At 39.7% G+C, this 19,457-nt stretch overlaps 1 protein-coding gene across 1 annotated transcript in view; it reads right to left on the minus strand.

Moving 5' to 3' along the window:
* Window positions 1-281: 281 nt before the first annotated feature.
* Window positions 282-19,457, minus strand: part of HIVEP1 (HIVEP zinc finger 1) — a 150,134-nt gene continuing 130,958 nt past the window's right edge. The window contains exons 8-9 of the mRNA XM_036256173.1: window positions 3,289-3,800; window positions 282-1,574 (exon numbers count right to left, since the gene is read on the minus strand). Of these exons, the coding sequence (XP_036112066.1) occupies window positions 453-1,574; window positions 3,289-3,800 (1,634 nt within the window). The 3' untranslated portion in view covers window positions 282-452. The remainder of the gene's footprint in view (window positions 1,575-3,288; window positions 3,801-19,457) is intronic.

Consider the following 19,457-nt stretch of genomic DNA (forward strand, 5'->3'; position numbering starts at 1 on the left):
TTACTGTCTTACACAAGAAGGACAGACCCATTTTCAAAGACTAATATGAATACAATAAATATGGAGTTTACATACTAATTTATACAGACACTCTGCCCCACAGCCATAAAAATTTATACTTAACAGTGCAACATATAATTTAATCAGTTGATTTATTTGACAGTTTTTTCTTACTAAACACAAATAACTACCTGGTTTTCATATATATAATATATATTTTATATATATAGATATTCAACAATCTGTACATTTCTAAACATAAAACTCCTAAAAGGCACAATTGTCTATACAACATGTACAAAAATGGCTGGAGCGGACACAAAACAACAATTATTGGTCAAAGTTCATGATTGCACAGAGATTAGTCATGAGTTTATGTCAGAAAAATGTGCTTTAGGGGAGAAGGGTTCTCAAAGAAACCTGTGAGCGCCGCAGAAACAACGGAACAAGCACTAGGTCGCTATCACAAGCCTGTCCTCGTCGTCGTCGCTGCTCACGTCGCTGAACTGCGCGGCGGCCTGCCTGCGGGGCAGCGGGGGCGGCCTGCGCACCTGCCGGTCTGGAGAGCACGGGAACTCTGCTGCGGGCGCTGCTTTGCCCTGGATGGAAGGGAGCCGGTGTGCAGGCTTCACCTGATGGGCGGGGGCAGCCTTTCCTGTGTCCATTTTGCTCGCGCCGTCCAGCCTTGCGTGGTCTCTCGCAGGGGCAGGTGGATCGAGCACTTTTTTTGCATTTTCCCGCTGGACTTGAAGTGAGCCCTGAGGAGACGCGGTCCTGCTGCCCAGGTTCCCACTGGCGACAGCAGTCGGCTTGGGGTGCGCCTCCTGTGCTCTGCTCTGGGAAGCCAGCGTTTCGGAAGCTCCCTGTGCGTCCACGGGGACCTGGCTGACCGAGGGGATTAAAGTCGGCAACGCTATGTTCAAGATCTGCAGGCCGGGGACGTGCGCCTGGGGGGTGGCGCTGCCCTGTGACGAGGGGTTTGCAGTCAAAACCTGCAGTCCCACGGCGTTGAGCGCCAGCCCCGGCGGGTGCACTTGCGGGGCGATGCTGGCGTTGGCGAGGCCTACGATGTTGACGGCGTCCACGCTCAGGGCCGGCAGGGACTGCACGCCCGGCGCCCCGAGGTTCTGCAGGCCCGGCACCCGGATCTGCCCAATGGGGATGCACGGCACGACGCTGCTCAATTCAGCCGCTGCGGCGGGGTGGGTGGTGCCGGAGGCCTCCGTGATGGGATCCCCAGGAGCGCCCACAGTTCTGCGGATGACGTTGACGGCAGGAATCGTGAACTGCATGGGCCCAGCTTGAATGGGTACAAATGTGGAGTACGTGAGGCCGGCAGGTACCACGTGGATCCCCCCGACCGGAACCATGTTGTAGGGTGTCCTTGACTGCTGCTGGGAATGCAGAGGGAGGTGGCTAAACAAGCGAGTCTGGGAAGAAGACAGGCCTGGAGTCGCTGGGAGAGCGGGCGGCTGCTTCCGTTCCTTCGTGTCGGGCTGAGGAGAGGCCCCGGGGGCGGCGGCGGCCTGCAGGCTGTGCTCAGCCGCCGGAGGACGCCTGGCAGAGGACGTGCTCTAGAAGACAAGAGGGAACAGGCCTTTCAGGGCAGAGCTTGCTGTTTTTCTAATCCTCACCCAAGGATATTTTTCCATTTATCCTCAGATAGAGTGAGAAGGAGAGAGAGAGAGAATCCTCCACGTGAGAAAGACACATCAATAGGCTGCCTCCTGCACAACCCTGAGCAGGGCCGGGAATGAACTGCAACCGAGGTTCGTGCCCTGGACCGGAATCGAACCCGCGACTCTTTGGTCGGCAGGCTGATGCTCTAACCGCTGAGCCAAACCGGCCAGGGCAGGACAGAGCTGTCTTAGTCACTGAGCTAAAATGCTATTCTTCCTAGCAAGGTGAAAGTATGTACATTTGTATTTTATAAAATTAAGTTTGCTAAAAAAAATTCTATTTTGATTAAAAAAAATGTTTCCAACAGAAAAAAACTCTATTGCACATTTAATCTCTTATTCTCTAATACAAATAACAGCAGCACATTTTTGTATAGTACTCTGCATTCTTAAAATGTCCTGGAGATAATCTCTTCTATACTGAAATGAACCCTGGGATGTGGCCATAATACATTCAGCTTCTGGTGGTGTTTTTACTGCTGGCACCACCAGCCCCACCCATTTTAGAGATTAGGAGTTAGGGAGAACTGAGATATTAGTTGACTCAGGAAAATCAACTGAAGAATCGTTCATTTATTAAACACAGAGTTGCCATTTATATAAAAGTCTGTAACCGTTCATTTGTTTGCTCGCTCATCCGTTCGTCAGTCTAGGAAATGTCCACTGCGCACCAGGTCCCGGCACTGCAGGCTACGAGAGGTCTGGGGCAGAGAAGCCAGCGCACGGGCACCCAGTATGAAAGTAATGGAAGTGTCTAGGAGTAAACCTTACCTACCCTCTCATCCACCCAAGATCATCATTTAAATATCAGCGTTTTCAGAGCTATGTTAACTTACATAATAATTTAATTTATATATTAAAATAATTTAAATGTTAATGTAATTTAATTAATTAAGGGTAGTCTACAAAAATCCATGCTTTCAAAGTGTTAGAAATACATCCTACTGCCATTGTCAATGGTAGAAAAATGTCTTCTGCATAGAATTAAACGTCCGTCACCAGCCGCCAGGCATAAACGCAGGGAGGCATTCACAGCGCCCTGAAGGTGACTTTCCCAAGGCCTGTGTCTGGCCCTGAGCTGGTTCCCGGGCAGGAAGCTTTCCCAAGTGGCCACAGCAAGTGGATCATTCAAGCAAAGTGAATTTCTTGATATGTTTTTTTTTGGTCACATTAACTTTGCTGGAGAAACTGGGAGCTTTTTGCCAACAGGGACAAAGTGCAAAATATTCAGATAATCCATTAGATCAATGCCATTGGAAAAACAGCTCAGAGCAGCCATGGATAAAACATGTCCAAGATTTATGTTCTCAATACACACATACATATTTTTATTTCTAGATGTAAAGAAAAAGCAAATAATAATGAGTATATGTTAAAAGACCCATTTGTTCTTTCACAGATTTATAATATAATATGCGAACTCTGATTAAAACACCTAACCTAAGAAGAATCAGAAGGTAATAAATATCCTTTGCCCTTAAATAAAACAACAAAAAATGCTTAAACAAGCTTATTTAGCCATAAATGAATAATTTAAGTATGCTATTTTCTTAAGCCACGAGGCTGCCCATATTTAATAGGTTAAACACAAGGAAAACAAACCATTTACCTGTGTTAAAGCAACAGCCCTTCCTGCCACAGAACCTCTCAGAATTTCGTCTGATTCAGGGTAGTCCACAGACATTTGATGACATGGAGATCTGGGTCCAGTTTCAGGTGACCGCGAAGAGTCTACAGGAGTAGCTGCCTCATCTTCACCTTTTGAAGCATGCTGCCTGGTCCTCACGGGGGACTCTGTCTTCCTACTGTAGTCTGACTGCACTGTGCTAAGGACGGTCATCTTGGTGGGCAACGCTCTCGGCAGAACATCCATTGGGTCTGTGTGTACCCCAGAAAAGCAATCGGTGATCCTGATGTCCTCATCAGCACTCACACAGTCCTGAAGGCTACTTCTGGATGGGAGATGCTGAGGACTGGCCGTAACAGAGGGAGCTGCCGACAGAACCGATTCAGCCTGGCTGTCTTCATCATCATCTTCATTTTCATTATCATCCTCATCTGGGCCATCAGATTCTTCAAGATCGTACCCAGACCTCTCGTAACTGAATCTTTGTCTATCATCTAATAAAAACAACCAAAAGGGCATGGGTAATGTTATATAATGTTTTACAACTGGACAAATGCAATCTTTTCTTTTCTAAGCTTGGCAATTCTATGAGGACTATAAAAGACAAGGACTCCAGCCACCAAGGCCTACTATCTAGTCGAGGAGAGTGACGGGAAGGAGGAGTCCACCGGTCCGGCAGGACCAGAGAAGCGAGGCACTGACGGAGAGCGGACGGCCAGGGAAGGCTTTGTTGAGGATGCAGAATATAAAACGAGCCTCAGAAGAGTAGACAGGCAGACGGTTATACATAAAAAATTTTTAAAAATCAGAAATAAAGACCTCAAATATTTTATTTTAAAACGCCCAAAGAAGACTGAACTATATTTAAAAACTTGACAGATTTCAATACAATTCTTTTCCTGAGTTCTTTTTCTATATTTACTTTGTATTTTCCTTTTATTGAACAAATTTCAAAATAAAAAACCTGACGCATTTCATATTCATCAGCAAAATAATTTCCCTTAATACTTGAATTGTATTTTAGACATGTTTGCATTGTTCTCTGAGTAGTAATATTCTCTAATATTTAAGCCTCTTCATAATTTTTTTTTTTTTTTTTTTTACTTAGATGCTAAATTTTCCCCACACTTTTTTTCTGTGATTAACCCACTCCTCATAGGAAGGGGGAAAATCAACTAAAAGTCATTCACATCAGCCTAATAATGTCATGGGAGACTGTGTCTAACAATGAATATTCAAGATGGTCCAGGGGAGTCTCAGAATTCTCACAAGTTGATAAACCTTATTGAGTCAACATCTTGCAAAATTAGAGGCTCTTTCCCTTAGAACATAAACTATGAAAGTTAAATTGGGAAAGAATTGAAAACATCTACTGCATTTCTTCCTCACTGAGCTGTACTGAAGAACCACTAGACCACATTCAGCTTAGCTGTGATACGTTCTGCACTTACACACACACTTTTTAAGAGAAAAAAATGTAAATAGAGAAACAGGCAATCAGTACATTTACTGGCTTTCCCAAATGGTCTGCGTATTAATTTACTTTACCCTTTTTTTCTAAATTACAAAGGTAAGTTCTTTGAGAAAAGTTTCAAGGGAGCGATACCAATATTTGCAGGTAATTATTTCTAGAATGGATCAGACTACAACTTTTATGTTGTTTATCTCAAGCATGTGTTATTTTCAAAGTTAAAATGATCAAAGATAAAATATGTGCATTTAGGTTCCTTTAATATGTGACTTCATATGCTTTTTGTTTTAAGGGTTCTACTATTTTGTTGTAAAATAATAAATAAATAATACTAACTTACTGAGTCCTACCTAGCAGGTACCTATGCTAGAAATGGAATGGGTGATTTCCGGGTAAATGTCCTGATTTCTGCCTCAATAATACCTCTCCTATACTCTCTCTGATATTTGAAGTTCGAAAATTAGAGTCATTTCCAATTTGTTTTGAATTTGCCACATTAGTGCCAAATCAGATATTTTTTAGAGACACGTTTTCTTTGAGAGGGAAAAACAGGAAATAAAAACAGAAGAAGCTGGATGACTGGCAGAACAGGAATCAAGAGGGGGCTGCAAAGTCTAACTAGGGAAGGATGTGCTTTACCTTAAAAACTATTACTTTTTTTTTTTTTTTTGAAGAGTGAACCTAACTTTAAATGTATGACTTTCCCCAAACCCATCATGAAGCTCAGGTCCCAGATAATCAAATAGCCCTAACTCTGAGCAGAGACCGTGTCTGTAGAAGGAGCCAAGACACACGCTTACATCAATGGTGGTAGATGCAACAGGACACTGGGCAATGAAGTCGGCTAAACAGCTGAAATACTGGTGAGAGCCAAGTGTGGGCTGGCAGGATTGCATATATCCTCTGGGGCTACACTCTCTTGTGGGCTCCATGCCATGAATCCCACACAATCACTGACAGAAAAGAGCACCAAGTGTCCACTGTGGTCCAGAACTAGGAGAAGAAGAACGGCAGCCACAAAGGAGGAGTAAGGATTTCCACCTGGATCCATCTCCTCTCCACTACAAGAGAAAAACCCTATTCTGTAATGGGAAGGACAACACGTGTGGCTGCTCTTAAGACAGACATTGGTGAAAACTCACTATAGTGAGGAAGGAAAATGAATAGGAGAAAGAAATACAACCCTACTCCTTGGAGAACAGATTGCCAGTGGAGTCTACCACAATAGCTGGAGGAGGGGTAGGAGAATGAGAGGGTCGTAGCCCAGCAATTTAAGAACATGGTACATGCAGAAGACGGAGGCTGGATCTGAACAGCAATGGCATACAATCTCTTCCTTACCCCCTACTGCTGAGCTAAAGTTTTAACTGCCTGGTAACCATAAAATCCTGGTAGGAGAAAGGCCACAGAATAAGAATGTGTAGAGTGACCCTCTGTGAGGCACTACACAAAGAGAAGCCCCAAAACTAGAACAGGCATTGGGTCTTGCAATCCATCCTCCACGGCAAACACAAGTATCTCTACAGAAATTTGAAGCCTCTGGTATACTAAGGGAAACATGGCAACAAGAAATCTCTCAAACCCAGTCCAAGTCTAACTAGAAAATCTCCCACACTAGGCCTAGCAGAAGGAGAGGTATGCCCATTATCAGGCATAAATACTATTTACATTAGGCTGTACTATCTTGTACATGATGTCAAGCTTTCAACAAAAATTACAAGGCATGCAAAAGGTAAGGAAAGTACGTTACTCAGAAGAGAAAAAGTAGTCAGAACCAGTCAATATGACCCAGATGTTCCAGTCATGAAGAATTTAAAATAATTATAATATGTTAAAAGCTCTAATGGGAAAGGTGGACAACATACAATAGCAAATGGGAATTTCAGAAGAGAGATGGAAACTACACAAAAGAATGAAATAAAATTCTACAAATGAAAAACAGTAACAAGAAAACGGTCAACCCAGAATTCTATCCCCATTGAAAATAATTTTCAAAGATGAAAGGAAATCAGACTTTCTTAGAAAACAAACAAATAAAAAACAGGGATTCACTGCCAGGAGATGTACTTGACAATAATGCTAAAGGTCTTTAGGCAGAGAAAATATGGTAGCAAATGGAAACAGATCTACACAAAAAAAATGAAGAGCAACATAAACAGGATAAATCAAGGTAAAGTAAAATAATTCTTTAAAAATTGTGCCCTGGCCAGTTTGGCTCAGTGGTTGGAGCACCGGCCTGCGGACCAGAGTCCCAGTTCGGTTCCTGCTAGGGGCAGGTACCAAAAAAAAAAAAAAAAATTTAAACTGCTTGCTGTTAAGCTAACAATGTTTACAGCAAAACAGTAACAATGTATTATCTTTTACATGCAAAGGTAAAAGATAAGACAACAATAGCACAAAGGATAGAAAGGAATTACAAATATACTGTTAAAGTCTTTATACTCCTTGTGAAACAATGTAATATTACTTGAAAGTAGACAACTCAAATTTTTAAAAGGTATAAATAACAATTCAATATAGAAGATAAAAAAGAATCACAGAAATGCTCAATTGAGGCATAAAAAGAAAACAAATGAAAAATAGCTGGCAAGATGGTAGGTTCTAATCCAACTACATGAACATTAAAAGAAATGGTCTAACACATTAATTAAAAGGGAGAGCTTGCCAGACTGGATAAAAAAGCAAGTTTCAGATATATACTGTGTACAAGAAATCCATTTTAAATACAAATATTTAAATGGATTAAAAGTAAAATTTGGAGAAAGATACACTTTAAATCATTAACTAAAATACAGCTTTAAAAATATATAATAATGTCAGACAAAGCAGACTTTAATTTTTTTTTAATTTAGTGATTTCTGAGAGAGGGGGGAATGGGAAGAGGGAGGGGGAAGGGGGAGGGGGAGGGAGGGAGGGATAGAGAGAGACATCAGTTTATTGTTCCACCTATTTATGTACTCATTGGTTGATACTTGTATGTGCCCTGACTGAAAATTGAACCCCAAATTTTGGCATATCGGGAAGATGCTCTGCTCTAACCAACTGAGCTACCAGGCCAGGGCCTCCAGACAACATAGACTTTAGAGCAGGGAATATGTCAAGGATAAATAAAAACATTACATAATGATAAAGGGGTTAACTCTGTATGAATATATAACAATCCCAAATGTGTAGCAATTAACTAGAGCTCAAAAATAAATGAGGCTAAAACTAAAAAAGTAATAAATACACAATTACAATGGAAGACTTCAACACTCCACTCTTAGTAATCAATAAAATAAATATTTCAAAAATTGGTAAGAACAAAGAAAACCTGGAAAACAACTATTAACACTAACGGACACTTACAGAATGCTTTCCCACCAACAGCACAATACACTTTCCTTATACAAGCACATGGAACAGTCACTAACACACATCACATTCTGAGCTACAAAGCAAACCTCAACACATTTAAATGAATAGAAATCATAGAGAGAATGCTTTTGGATGAAAACAGAATTAAGCTAGAAGTCAGTAATGAAAAGATATCTGACAAATCCCCAAATATTTCAGAATTAAATAATAGATTTCTAAATAATCCACGGGTCAAAGAGAAAATCTCAAAGAAAAGTTAGAAAGATTTTGAACTGGATGAAATGTAAATAGACAAATTACTGGAATGCAGCTAAAGCAGAGGTTAGTAAAAATTTTATTGTATTAAATGCTTTTATTAGAAAATAACTTTCAAATAAATAATCTAAGTTCTCACTTTTAAAAAGGGGGGGGGGTGCTAACCCAAAGCAAGAAGAAGGAAGGAAACAATAAAGGTGAAAACAGAAATAATAAAACTAGCAAAAGAAAAGTAGAGAAAGTCAATGAAACCAACAAAACTGATAAACCTCAAATAATACTGGTCAAGAAAAAAATAAAATAAAATAAATTATCAACATTAGGCAAGAAAGAGAGAATACATCACTATAGATCCTACAAATATTAAATGGATAATAAGGAAATCTATGAAAGACTCTATGCCTTACCAAAGAATTGAAGTTAAACATTAAAAATACAATACTATTTATAATAGAACCAAAAGAATGAAATATTTAGGTATAAATTCTAAAATGTTGAAAACTACAAAACACTGGTTAAAGAAAACAGGTGGGAAATAAAAGGATATATCATATTCATAGACTGGAAGTCTCAATATTGTTAAAATAGCATTTCTCCATCACTTTGATCTATAGATACAGTTCCATCAAAAAATCTCACGAGCATTTTGCAGATATTCACAACCTGATTCTAAAATTTCTATGGAAAAGGAAAGAAACTAAAATAGCTGAAACAATTCTGAAAAAGGAGAAAGTTGAAGGACTTACATCAAAGACAGTGTGGTATTGGAGGACAGTCATGTAGAAGCAACAGATCAGAACAGAGTCCAGAGATAGAAAACCACACAGATACAGTGAGATAAGTTTTGACAAAGGCAATTCCATGAAGAAAGAATAATCCTTCCAACAAACAGTAATGAAACAAATGGACATCCGAATACCAAAAAATGAACATTGATACATACACCTTACACCTAAGACAACTCAAAATAGATTACAGACCTAAATGTAATATACAAAACTATACAACTTGTTAAAAACTGTAGAAATCAGTGTGGTCTCGCATTAGTCAAAGATTTCTCATACAAAAAAAGCATGATCAATTCAAGAAAAAAATTCATAAACTGGACTTCATTAATATCTTTAAAAATTGCTCTGAGGAAAACCCTGCGAAAGAGAAAAAATAAGATTATACACTGGGAGAAGACATCTGCAAATCACACTTCTGACAAAGGGATTATATTCAAAATATATTTAAAAACTATCAAAATTCAACAATAAGAAAACCTATTTTAAAAGATGGCAAAATTTTTGAATAGACACTTCACTGAAGAAGCCTCGTGGAAAGCAAACCACACATTAAAAGACGTCCAGCATCGTCAAGCAGGAGGGAAGAGAACATTAAAACCTCAATGAGCCCTGGCCGGTTTGGCTCAGCGGTTAGAGCGTCGGCCTGCGGTCCTGAGAGACCCGGGTTCGGTTCCCGCTAAGGGCACGTACCTCGGTTGCAGTTTGTCCCCGGCCCTGGTTGGGTCGTGTGGGTGGCAACCACTAGACGTGTCCCTTTCACGTCGATGTTTCTCTCTCTCTCGCTCTCTCTCTCTCTCTCCCCCTCCCTCCCACACTCTATCTGAACAAAAAATAGAAAAAAATGTCCTCGGGTGAGGATAAAAAAAAAAAAAAAAAAAAAAAAACCTCAATGAAACACCACTACACATCTATTAAACTTTTTTTTTAATGTGATAGTGAGGTTGCATAACAATAAGACTTCAATACATTGCTAATAGAAATGTAAAATGTTATAGCCATTGCAAAAGGTTTCAGTTTCTTACAAAGCTAATATCAAGACCTGGGGAAACAGAAACTTACATTAACAAAAACTGCAGGTGTCTCTAAACTGATCAGTGGATAGTAAATTATGGCACATCAATACAATGGAATGCTTCCTAGCAACAGAGAGGAAAAAAATGCTGACTCACACAATATGGAAGAATCGTACATGTGTCTTGCTGTTAAAGAAACCAGACCCCCAAAGCTACTTATTGTATGATTTTCCAAAACTATAGGGAGAAAAAGAGGTCAGTGGTTGTAAGGGTTGCTGGGTAGGGGAGCAGTTTTCTACAAAAGAATGGATGGGATTTTAGGGGATGAAGGAACTGTTCTGCACGGAATTGTGGGAATGGACATACAATTCTATGTATTTGTCAAAAACTACAGAACTGTACACCACATGGAAAATTCTATTGTATGTAATAAAAACATAATCAAGGAGAATGTGGGGAAAATCTGAGATGAAATGCAAGCTGAGAAAGATGACTCCAAGTACAAATGAACCACATAACCACAAGAAGGGAATGGGAAGAAAGATCCTGACCCCAGGTATCCTTAGAAAGAGGGTTTTGAGTAGATACTATGAAGGCTAAAAACAGGAATAACCACACACGAACACTGCAGTTATAAAATCTGTGTTCACAGGTTAGGACTTCTGAAACTAGTTTATTGATATACTAGAACTGAACAAGTATGTGTACCCATTGTAGCTGACAATCAGGTTTCCCATTGTAGGCAAAAGAAAAAGAAGCAAATAGAGAAGGCTGGAATAGACACTGTGTTGCAGCTTAAAAAAAAAAGATGGGGCCACATTGACAGGGCACAGGGACAGACCCCAAGAACTCAATGGCCAATGAGAACTTGAGCTACACAATACATAATGACAGTACTGGAGTATGACCCACAGATAAAGTATACATCCTTGAGTCCATACTGGATAAATGCACAAATGGGGAAACGGTACTTTTTCTTATAGAGAATTCCAATTAACAATTTAGAACACCACAGTAATACTTACCACAGGAAAGATCCATCAGTGTATAAAGAGGATACCTGCATAGTCTCAAAGTATCTCCCACAAATATTTAATATTTATAAAAGCAACCAAAATAAATTTTCACTGGAGTCCTGGCAGATATCATCTTAGCCAAGTGATGAAGGTTAATATGACCAGTAATAAACATTGATATGACGCACCCCCCGATGTGTGCTAAGAAAAGCACCTCATTCTATCATACTTTCCTAGTGATGCTCAACCTCAATCCAATCATGAGCATATATTTTAAAAAAAATTGAGAAGCATTCTACAAAATAACTGACAGTACTCTCTAGAAGTGTCACGGTCATGAAAGACAAGAAAGACGGAGGAATACACCGGAGGGGCCTGAGGAATCATGACACTAAGTGCAACGTGGAATCCTGGAAGGAGACCGTGGGCCAGAAAAAAGACATCAGTGGAAAAACTGGTGAAATCCAAGTAAGTTCTACACTTTAGTTAGTAAGACTGAGTTGAGGTTAATTTCTCAGTATTGAAAAAAATTCTATTGTTATGTAAGATGCTAACATAAGAGGAAGCTGGATGAACAGTATAACGGGAATTCTCTATACTAGTTTTGCAACTTTTCTGTAAGAGTAAAAAAAAAAACCTTTTTAAAATGGCATTTAAATGAAACTACTTGCCAATGCTGCAGAGTCTGCATTTCATTCTACCAACAGCAATATGCTGTCTCGTTCAGATAAATGTGCACGGTACCCACCTCCCTGTGGCTCTCACACTGATCATGACTACTTCTGATAAGCAATTTTTTTCTTTCCTATTGTTTACAGGAAACTATTAGTTCTTGAAACGAATTCCAACACTTCCACTGGTTAACTTAAAAGCACAGTAAATTTCCCCAAAATATACTCTAACCTATCTACATATTTAAAATTTTTACCACCCAGAACTGTTCTCAATGGTGGCTATCATGACTAAAGGTTTCTATTCCACTTCTAGCCATCTAGACTCTAAGAGGACTTGGCTTAGTACCACATGCAGACTATTACTATTTGATCATAACTGAAACATAATTGAGTCTCAATGATTTAAAAAAATGAAAAAAATGCAGTTATTTTAAAGTGTCAAGCCCAGAGCCAAGATTCAAACTTTGTCTCCTCAATCTGTGCTAAACATTCCACATTCAAACACTTATTTTAAAAATATAACTGTAGAATGATTTGAAAGTCAACAATAAATTAGTCAATAAGCCAACTTATAAATATGCATGAGTTGAATGTTTATAGGTACAGACAGTGAAAGCTTCATATAATTATTTGACCATGAGTAGAACAACGAAATGCAAGCTCTGGACACGTGTGGCTCACTGACTGCTCCTGCACGTAGTCTCACTGGGACACTGCCAGGTTCATTGCTTTACACGCTGTCTGGCAGTGCTGCACCACAACCGCAAAGCTTCATGGGTACAGCACAGACTGTGTGGCCCCAAGCTTGAAATATTTACCACCAGGTCCTTCACAGAAGTCAGCCAACTCCTAGTCTTTATTTCATGGCCAAACCTTACAACTGCCCTGTGATAGAGCTGAAATCAAACTTACACAAGGAAATTAAGAAAAGTACATAGGGCTAGAAGGCAGGACAGCCAGAACCTAGAACCAGGTTTGTACAGATTTCGGAGCCCTGCCACTAATCCAATTAGCTTCGCTGGGTTTTTGACTTTATATTACAACTGCTCTTTCCTTGGCTGATACAGTCTAGACTGTAACACTCCAAGACGGTTAAGCTGCGCTCACCCCAGCATCCCTCGGGCACTCTAGGACCCATATACTCGCTCAACAAATTCCTAGATAAATGGCCCCCTAAAAGTTCTATTTGATTTCAACCTCCCAGATATGTCCCCCACTCATTACAAATAAAATTATTCCAAAACTCAGTGAAACTTCACATAAGTGGAAAATCAATTCCTTATTTTTGTGAATTTAAATTCATGACAGAAAAAAAGAGGTATGTAATGCAACAATGCTGTTTCAAAAGTAAATGGTTTGATAAATTTATGTCAAACTACTTCCCAAATACGTTTTTCGAAAAGTAGCTTTTCTTTTCTTTTTTTAATTATTAATTAGCTGGATGAACGGTGCCCTGCCCTCCCATCGCTGCCAGACAGCGACACCTGCTGGAAGAGTAGGGTCCCCAGAGACGGCACTGGAATCCTTTCAAGAAGGCTCCACTGGGCCAGCAACACCTGCTCCAGCCCCAACATTCTTTGTTGTAGTTTGTCTGTTTTTGTTTTTCTCAGATGTCTAGAAATATTACTTTGAAATCCAGACAAAACAAAAGCAACCTGAGAAGAATAACATTTTAAACCTACTGCTGTAGTAATGCTTTTTTTTGTTTTTAAAGATGAAAACATCATTAAGAAATATGGGCCAGAGTTTAACGTCTGTTCACTTTAAGAAGTAAACCAAAAGACTATCACATGTGTGCTATTCATTAATGATATTAATGCCTTATTTTACCTATCACTCCTAAGGCCTATTTTTGTTTCATATTGTGAATGGACATTTTTCTTAAAAGGAAAAATATACTTTTCCATAAAAAATCCCTGTGATATAAATACATTCTATAGATTTTATTTAGAAAAGTTTTAATAGTATTTTTATAAACATCACTTAAATTATTTTTAAGGGTCAAAGTGAGAGAGGTTTGAAATCCTGTGAGCTAAGATCATCATCTTATACACATTATCAAGAATGATGTTTCTTGCTACACTCTGCCGTATATTAACCTTCCTCATACTGTTCACAAAAACATTCTTTTGAATCAAGGCATGAAAAACATGAATTTTGACACAAAAAGTGATAAAGAAAAAGTATTTGTAATACCCCAGAACACAGGAATAAAATTCCTGAGACTGTATCATTTTGCATGGTGAGAGAACAGGGCCTGCGCAGCTGGGCTGGAAGGATTCATAAGCACATACTATAATTACAGCTAGAGTTGCCAGTTTTAAACTTAATGGAAATTTCGTTTAAATGCCACATGTACAAACTTTAATGGTTGGCTTAGAAAAATGTATAATTCCCTCTGCTTAATTCATAATAAACATTATCCAACACCTCTAAATTTAATCAATTTGGAAATTAGAACAAGAACTCATCTGCTAAAGGAAAAAATAGTTAGTCATACAGCCCACTGTCGCTAAGGGAGGGAAAGAAGTAAAAAGATCAAGGGTCTTTGGGGTTTTCGGTCCTTCATCACACCACTTGCACACCGACCTTCAATAAGCACGCTTTATCAGCCAGGGAACTTGCACATTCATTATGTGATGTATGATATTCTGGGTTTCTTGTGGTTGGCACAGTAGAGAATAAGTTTAGGATTCTTAATAAAAGGAAAGACTGAAGATAATACCAGAAAAAGAGGATTGAAGGTAAATAAAAATCTGGAGTAAACCTTTGATGAAAATAAAATAAGACAGAAATAAACTAATAACTAAATACAAACACAGCATAAAAAGACTCAGCCTCAAAGCCATAAACTGACCCAAGATATTACCAACTGGTAATGATGTTTACAAAATAAATATGGTGGGATGCTTTGCAGCAATACTCTCTGGCCTTTAGTGAGCATTTCATCAATTTTGTTGAATGAATGAAAGCTCAGAGTTGAAATTTCTTGGTGGTTGGTGATCATGTGTGTGCTACAGAAAAGATCAGTTAAATGACTAAGTTCCAAAATTTGTCCAAAAACCTAAAAACACTGTCCTTAGTTTATGGCTGTTGTTCTGCAAATTCTGGCAAGAACTTGATTAAGAATCCTGTCTCCCAAATAACATCTTGGTAGTGGTGGTGTTTTTTGGTTTTGTTTTGTTTTCCTTTGAAAAGACACCCCATATCCCAGATGTCTGAAATAATCAAGATTTAAATATATGTAGCAAGTTCCTGTTAGTTGATGAAGTATGTGTGGCTGTCATAAAAGTGTGTCAGATCTAACAGTTCTTTTGAAGGCTGTAGGACTTCACTGCTGAAATCACTACCACATTTTAAAATAGGAAATGTGAAGCATGGCTATCAAATTACTGAGGTCCTGGCCGGTTTGGCTCAGAGGTTGGAGCGTTGGCCCGTGGACCAGAGAGACCCGGGTTCGATTCCCGCTAAGGGAACATACCTCTGTTGCAGTTGGTCCCGGCTCCGGTTGGGGTTGTGTGGGTGGCAACCAGTCAATGTGTCTCTCTCACATCGATGTCTCTCTCTCTCTCTCTCTCTCTCTCTCTTCCTCCGTCTCTCCCTCCCGCTCTATCTGAAGATAAATGCAAAAATGTCCTCAGGAGAGGATTTAAAAAAAACAAAAACAAGAAAAACAAAAATTGCTGAAGAATTTTACTCAGTACCTAGCGAAGACAATGCCACACGTTTTCATACTGTTCAAGACTTGGTGTTTTACAGTACCGGTTTCCTAAAAGACATGTGGCTCCTGAATTTGGCTACTTCTTTTTCTTTAATCACTGCATTATTTCGCTGGCATCTGTAATCTACTAGCATAAATAATTAAAGGACAAATTTCAACTTTAAAAAACCTCAGTGATAAAAGATATTCTGTTGATAGTTTATTTCTTAGTTATTTCAGACTCCCACTTTCACATAGTTAGACTGCATGTCCCTTACTAAATTACGTGTAGTTGTGGAAGCATAATTTTTGAAAAGCATCCAAAAAGCCACAATAATCACTATCTTTTGGGATGCAGGTTAGAAAGCAAACTGTGATAACTGCTGTAGCACCTTAGCACGTTCCTGAATTTTTACTGTGGACATGCAACAAATGGAATCCTAGTATGGTTTCTAGTAGTGTATTTATTATGAGGAGGGCTTAATATAAGATTTGTGTTAGATTAAGAATATTGAGAAATGACTTCATGACCCCAGGATGCCACAAAAGCATTTAATAAAACTGTTCACCATGGCAGCAATTTATGGGTCAAAAAAACCTACAATGTACAATGCAATTTTATCACTTATTTTTATTTATTGGGCCAAGAAAATGGAGAATATACTGTCAGGCAGGAATGTCAATATGGGTAGAGGATCCCGTGTGGCAGCTGGAGCTCAAAGGAACCATCGCCATCAGCCTGAGGGTGAAGATGCTGAGCTGGCCCTGTGACCAGGCAGGTGGGAAACTCCAAGTGGAAGGAGGAAGCAGGGGAGAGAACAGCATATAAGGGCCTTTGAACTGACCAGCCTCCAGAGCTTTGTTCTACTAGCAGATATATACTTCAAAACTGAAAACTGTAAACTTAAAAATATTCTCCCTTCTAATTTTTAAAAAGTCAGCCACTTCATCTACTACTTATAGCTAATTTGTATTTTTTCCTTAGAAAAAGAAATTGACAGTAAATTTAAACACTTTATAACATGCTGCCAATCCTTATGACATCTTTATGGAGTTGATATGGGCAGTGTTTTAAAACACACAGAAATTTTAAAGTAGAAACAAACCAAGTCCTTATCTTTTATGATTGTCTATTCTATGAAGAAAACGCTATACCACAGTGATGCTGGGCCAGAGTAGAAATTAATTCCAGGGGAAATAATGCCCCCTAATTTAATAAATGACGAGTGAGATTTCTAAGTTAGTCACCATACATTTATACATACACATACAAACTGATGTCACGAGGGGAAAGTCACAGCAGACTCTCCACCCAAACCTGTAAACTCCATCTGGAGGAAGTGAGGGACACACTTGGTTTATAGAAACACCCTTCCAGAAAAATATTTTTTTCTCTGTGGTATTATTATTGTTGTTGCTGAATGAAACAGTGAAATCATGCTTCTTTTTAGTCATCACTGTCTAAATTCCCACTACAAGATAAAACAGAAATGGGGGGGTGGGGATGCAGCAATGAAAATCCAGGGTCACAGATTGTCATTTGTTTCCTGTTTCAAGAACATTTGAGAAAATAATCGAGATTAAAAATCAGAAATATATAGGTCTAAAAGGAAATGGCTTTAAATAATACAAAAAAAAAGAGACTTTCTTAATAAAAGGAACACTGTTTTATCATTGAATGTTTACAATACAAATACTAAAAAAATCATATCTGAGAGATAATGGTTTTCAAGTGTCCAAACATCAAGAAATTGGAATCAAGTGGCACAGCAGAGACTGGTTATATCTAAGGATATCCGAGTGTAGCTGAAACCTAGAGTGATTGCTTCCCATGCTAAAGTTCTCTTGCATAGAATGACCTGATCACCCATCACTGTCCCAGGATGTGCCCTGTCCCACTTTCTCATCCTGTGCCATTTGTATTTTTTTTTTTTTTTAATCATCATCCGAGGATATTTTTCTATTTATCTTTGGATAGAGTGGGAGGGAGGGAGAGAGAGAGGGGGAGAAAGAGAGAAACATGGATGTTGAGAGGGACACATTGACTGGTTGCCTCCCCCATGACCCCCACCAGGGCCAGGGACAAACCGCAACCGAAGTACCTTCTCTTGACCGGAATTGAACCCGCCAACACATTGGTCCTCAGGCCAACGCTCTAACCACCGAGCAAAACTGGCCAGTGCGCCATTTACACTTTTAATGCCCTATTCCTCTTGCCCAATCCCCAGACTTTTGCTCAGACAACTCCCTCAGTCCAGAATACCTGCCTCCACTCACCCTATCCCTTCATCAGTACCTTTTGAAATAAAGCAATGTATGGACAAATAACTTCCTTCCCCTTCTTCTGGGATACACTTAGTCATCCTTGTGCAAACAACTAGGCCATACTGCTCCTCCCTACCCCAGCCTTGGGAGCGGAGCCCTGCCATGTCTGCGCATGCTCCAACCTCACAGCAGGGCGGGGCTCCTCGGGGCATAACGGACGGCGCTGGAGAGCTACATAGACGAAGAAGGAATTTAAAAGGGAAAAAACTTTTCTTCTCTGGAACTATTTTAAAAAAACGAAAATAACAGGTTTTATCAATCTGGAGAGATCATTACTGAGGGCACTAAAATGGAATAGTCAGATAACTTCAATTATCTTCTAGTCTTCTAAGCCAGTGACCAAAAAATAAGAAATTACCAAACAAATGCTTTCACTTGAACAATACCTATACTGAACTTGGTCATATCATGTAAACACTAATCGTAGGTGAAGGCACTAAATATGATATTATAGCTACCATTTGATCTTAGTAAAGAAAGTTAACAGATAATAGATCACATTCTAAAAATAATCTTGAATTATTTTTAGGTCATTTGTTCCCAGTCATCCATTCAACCAACAAGTATTTACTGCTCTCTACTATCTGCTAGGCGCAGCCCTGCCGCGGCTGGAGCCGGAGCCGTAAGCAGAAGGGACCCCGTCCTCCCGGCTGGTGGCACTCAGTACTCTACGGGACAACAAGGCGGCACAGGCAGCATGAGCAATGCTGACAGTGAGAGGCAGAGGTGCTTGTGTGGGAACAGGTTCAGGAAGTCCTGACAGGAGACATCTGAAGGAGATGATGGGTAAGATTTTCAGTATCCTATAGAGGATATCCCAAAGACAGCAATCACTGCGAAGGCCAGGACAGAGGTCTGTTGGTGTGTTCGATAAAAACTGAGATCAGGAGCGTGGCAGCTGGGCGGGCAAGGGAGGCAGAAGCAAGAGAAGAGTTTCAGAGAGACGGTGGCGAGAAAGGGTGAGTGGGCTGGAGAGCTCAGGAGGTACAGTAGAGCACTGCTCTGAAGGAGACAGAAAACCACTGGAGGGTTTTAAGCAAAGTAATGAGATAATTTTTTAAAAATCACTTTTGGCTGCTGTGTTGAAAACAGTCTGTGAAGGGGCAGGAGTTGAACCACAGAGACCTGTCAGAGGCTACTATAAGCAAGTTAGTAGAGATGATGGTAGTCTGACCAGGGTCGAGTAGTAAAGGTAGTTAAAAGTAGCTGAATTCTGAATAGATTTTGAAGGAAGAGCAGAAGGGTGCCATCTGGTAGATTAGAGCCAAAATGAGGGCATCCAGGATGACTTCAGGATTTTGGGTCAATCACCTGGAAGGATGGAAGAGGACTACAGGGAAAGCATGCATCTTAGAGGTAAGAGGTAAATCAGAAGTCTGGGCCACGGCAAACTTGAAATACATACTAGACTTCCAAGTGGAGATGACGTATAAGCAGATGGACGTGTAAATTTGGAGTGAATATGGGAATTATCAGCATATGGAGGGTATTTAAAGTCAGAAGACTGGATGAGATTACCTAGAGAGTGAGTATAGACAGAAAGGAGACTGGA

The sequence above is a fragment of the Molossus molossus genome, unplaced genomic scaffold (assembly GCF_014108415.1).
Source record: "Molossus molossus isolate mMolMol1 unplaced genomic scaffold, mMolMol1.p scaffold_m16_p_12, whole genome shotgun sequence".
Classification (NCBI taxonomy): Eukaryota; Metazoa; Chordata; class Mammalia; order Chiroptera; family Molossidae; genus Molossus; species Molossus molossus.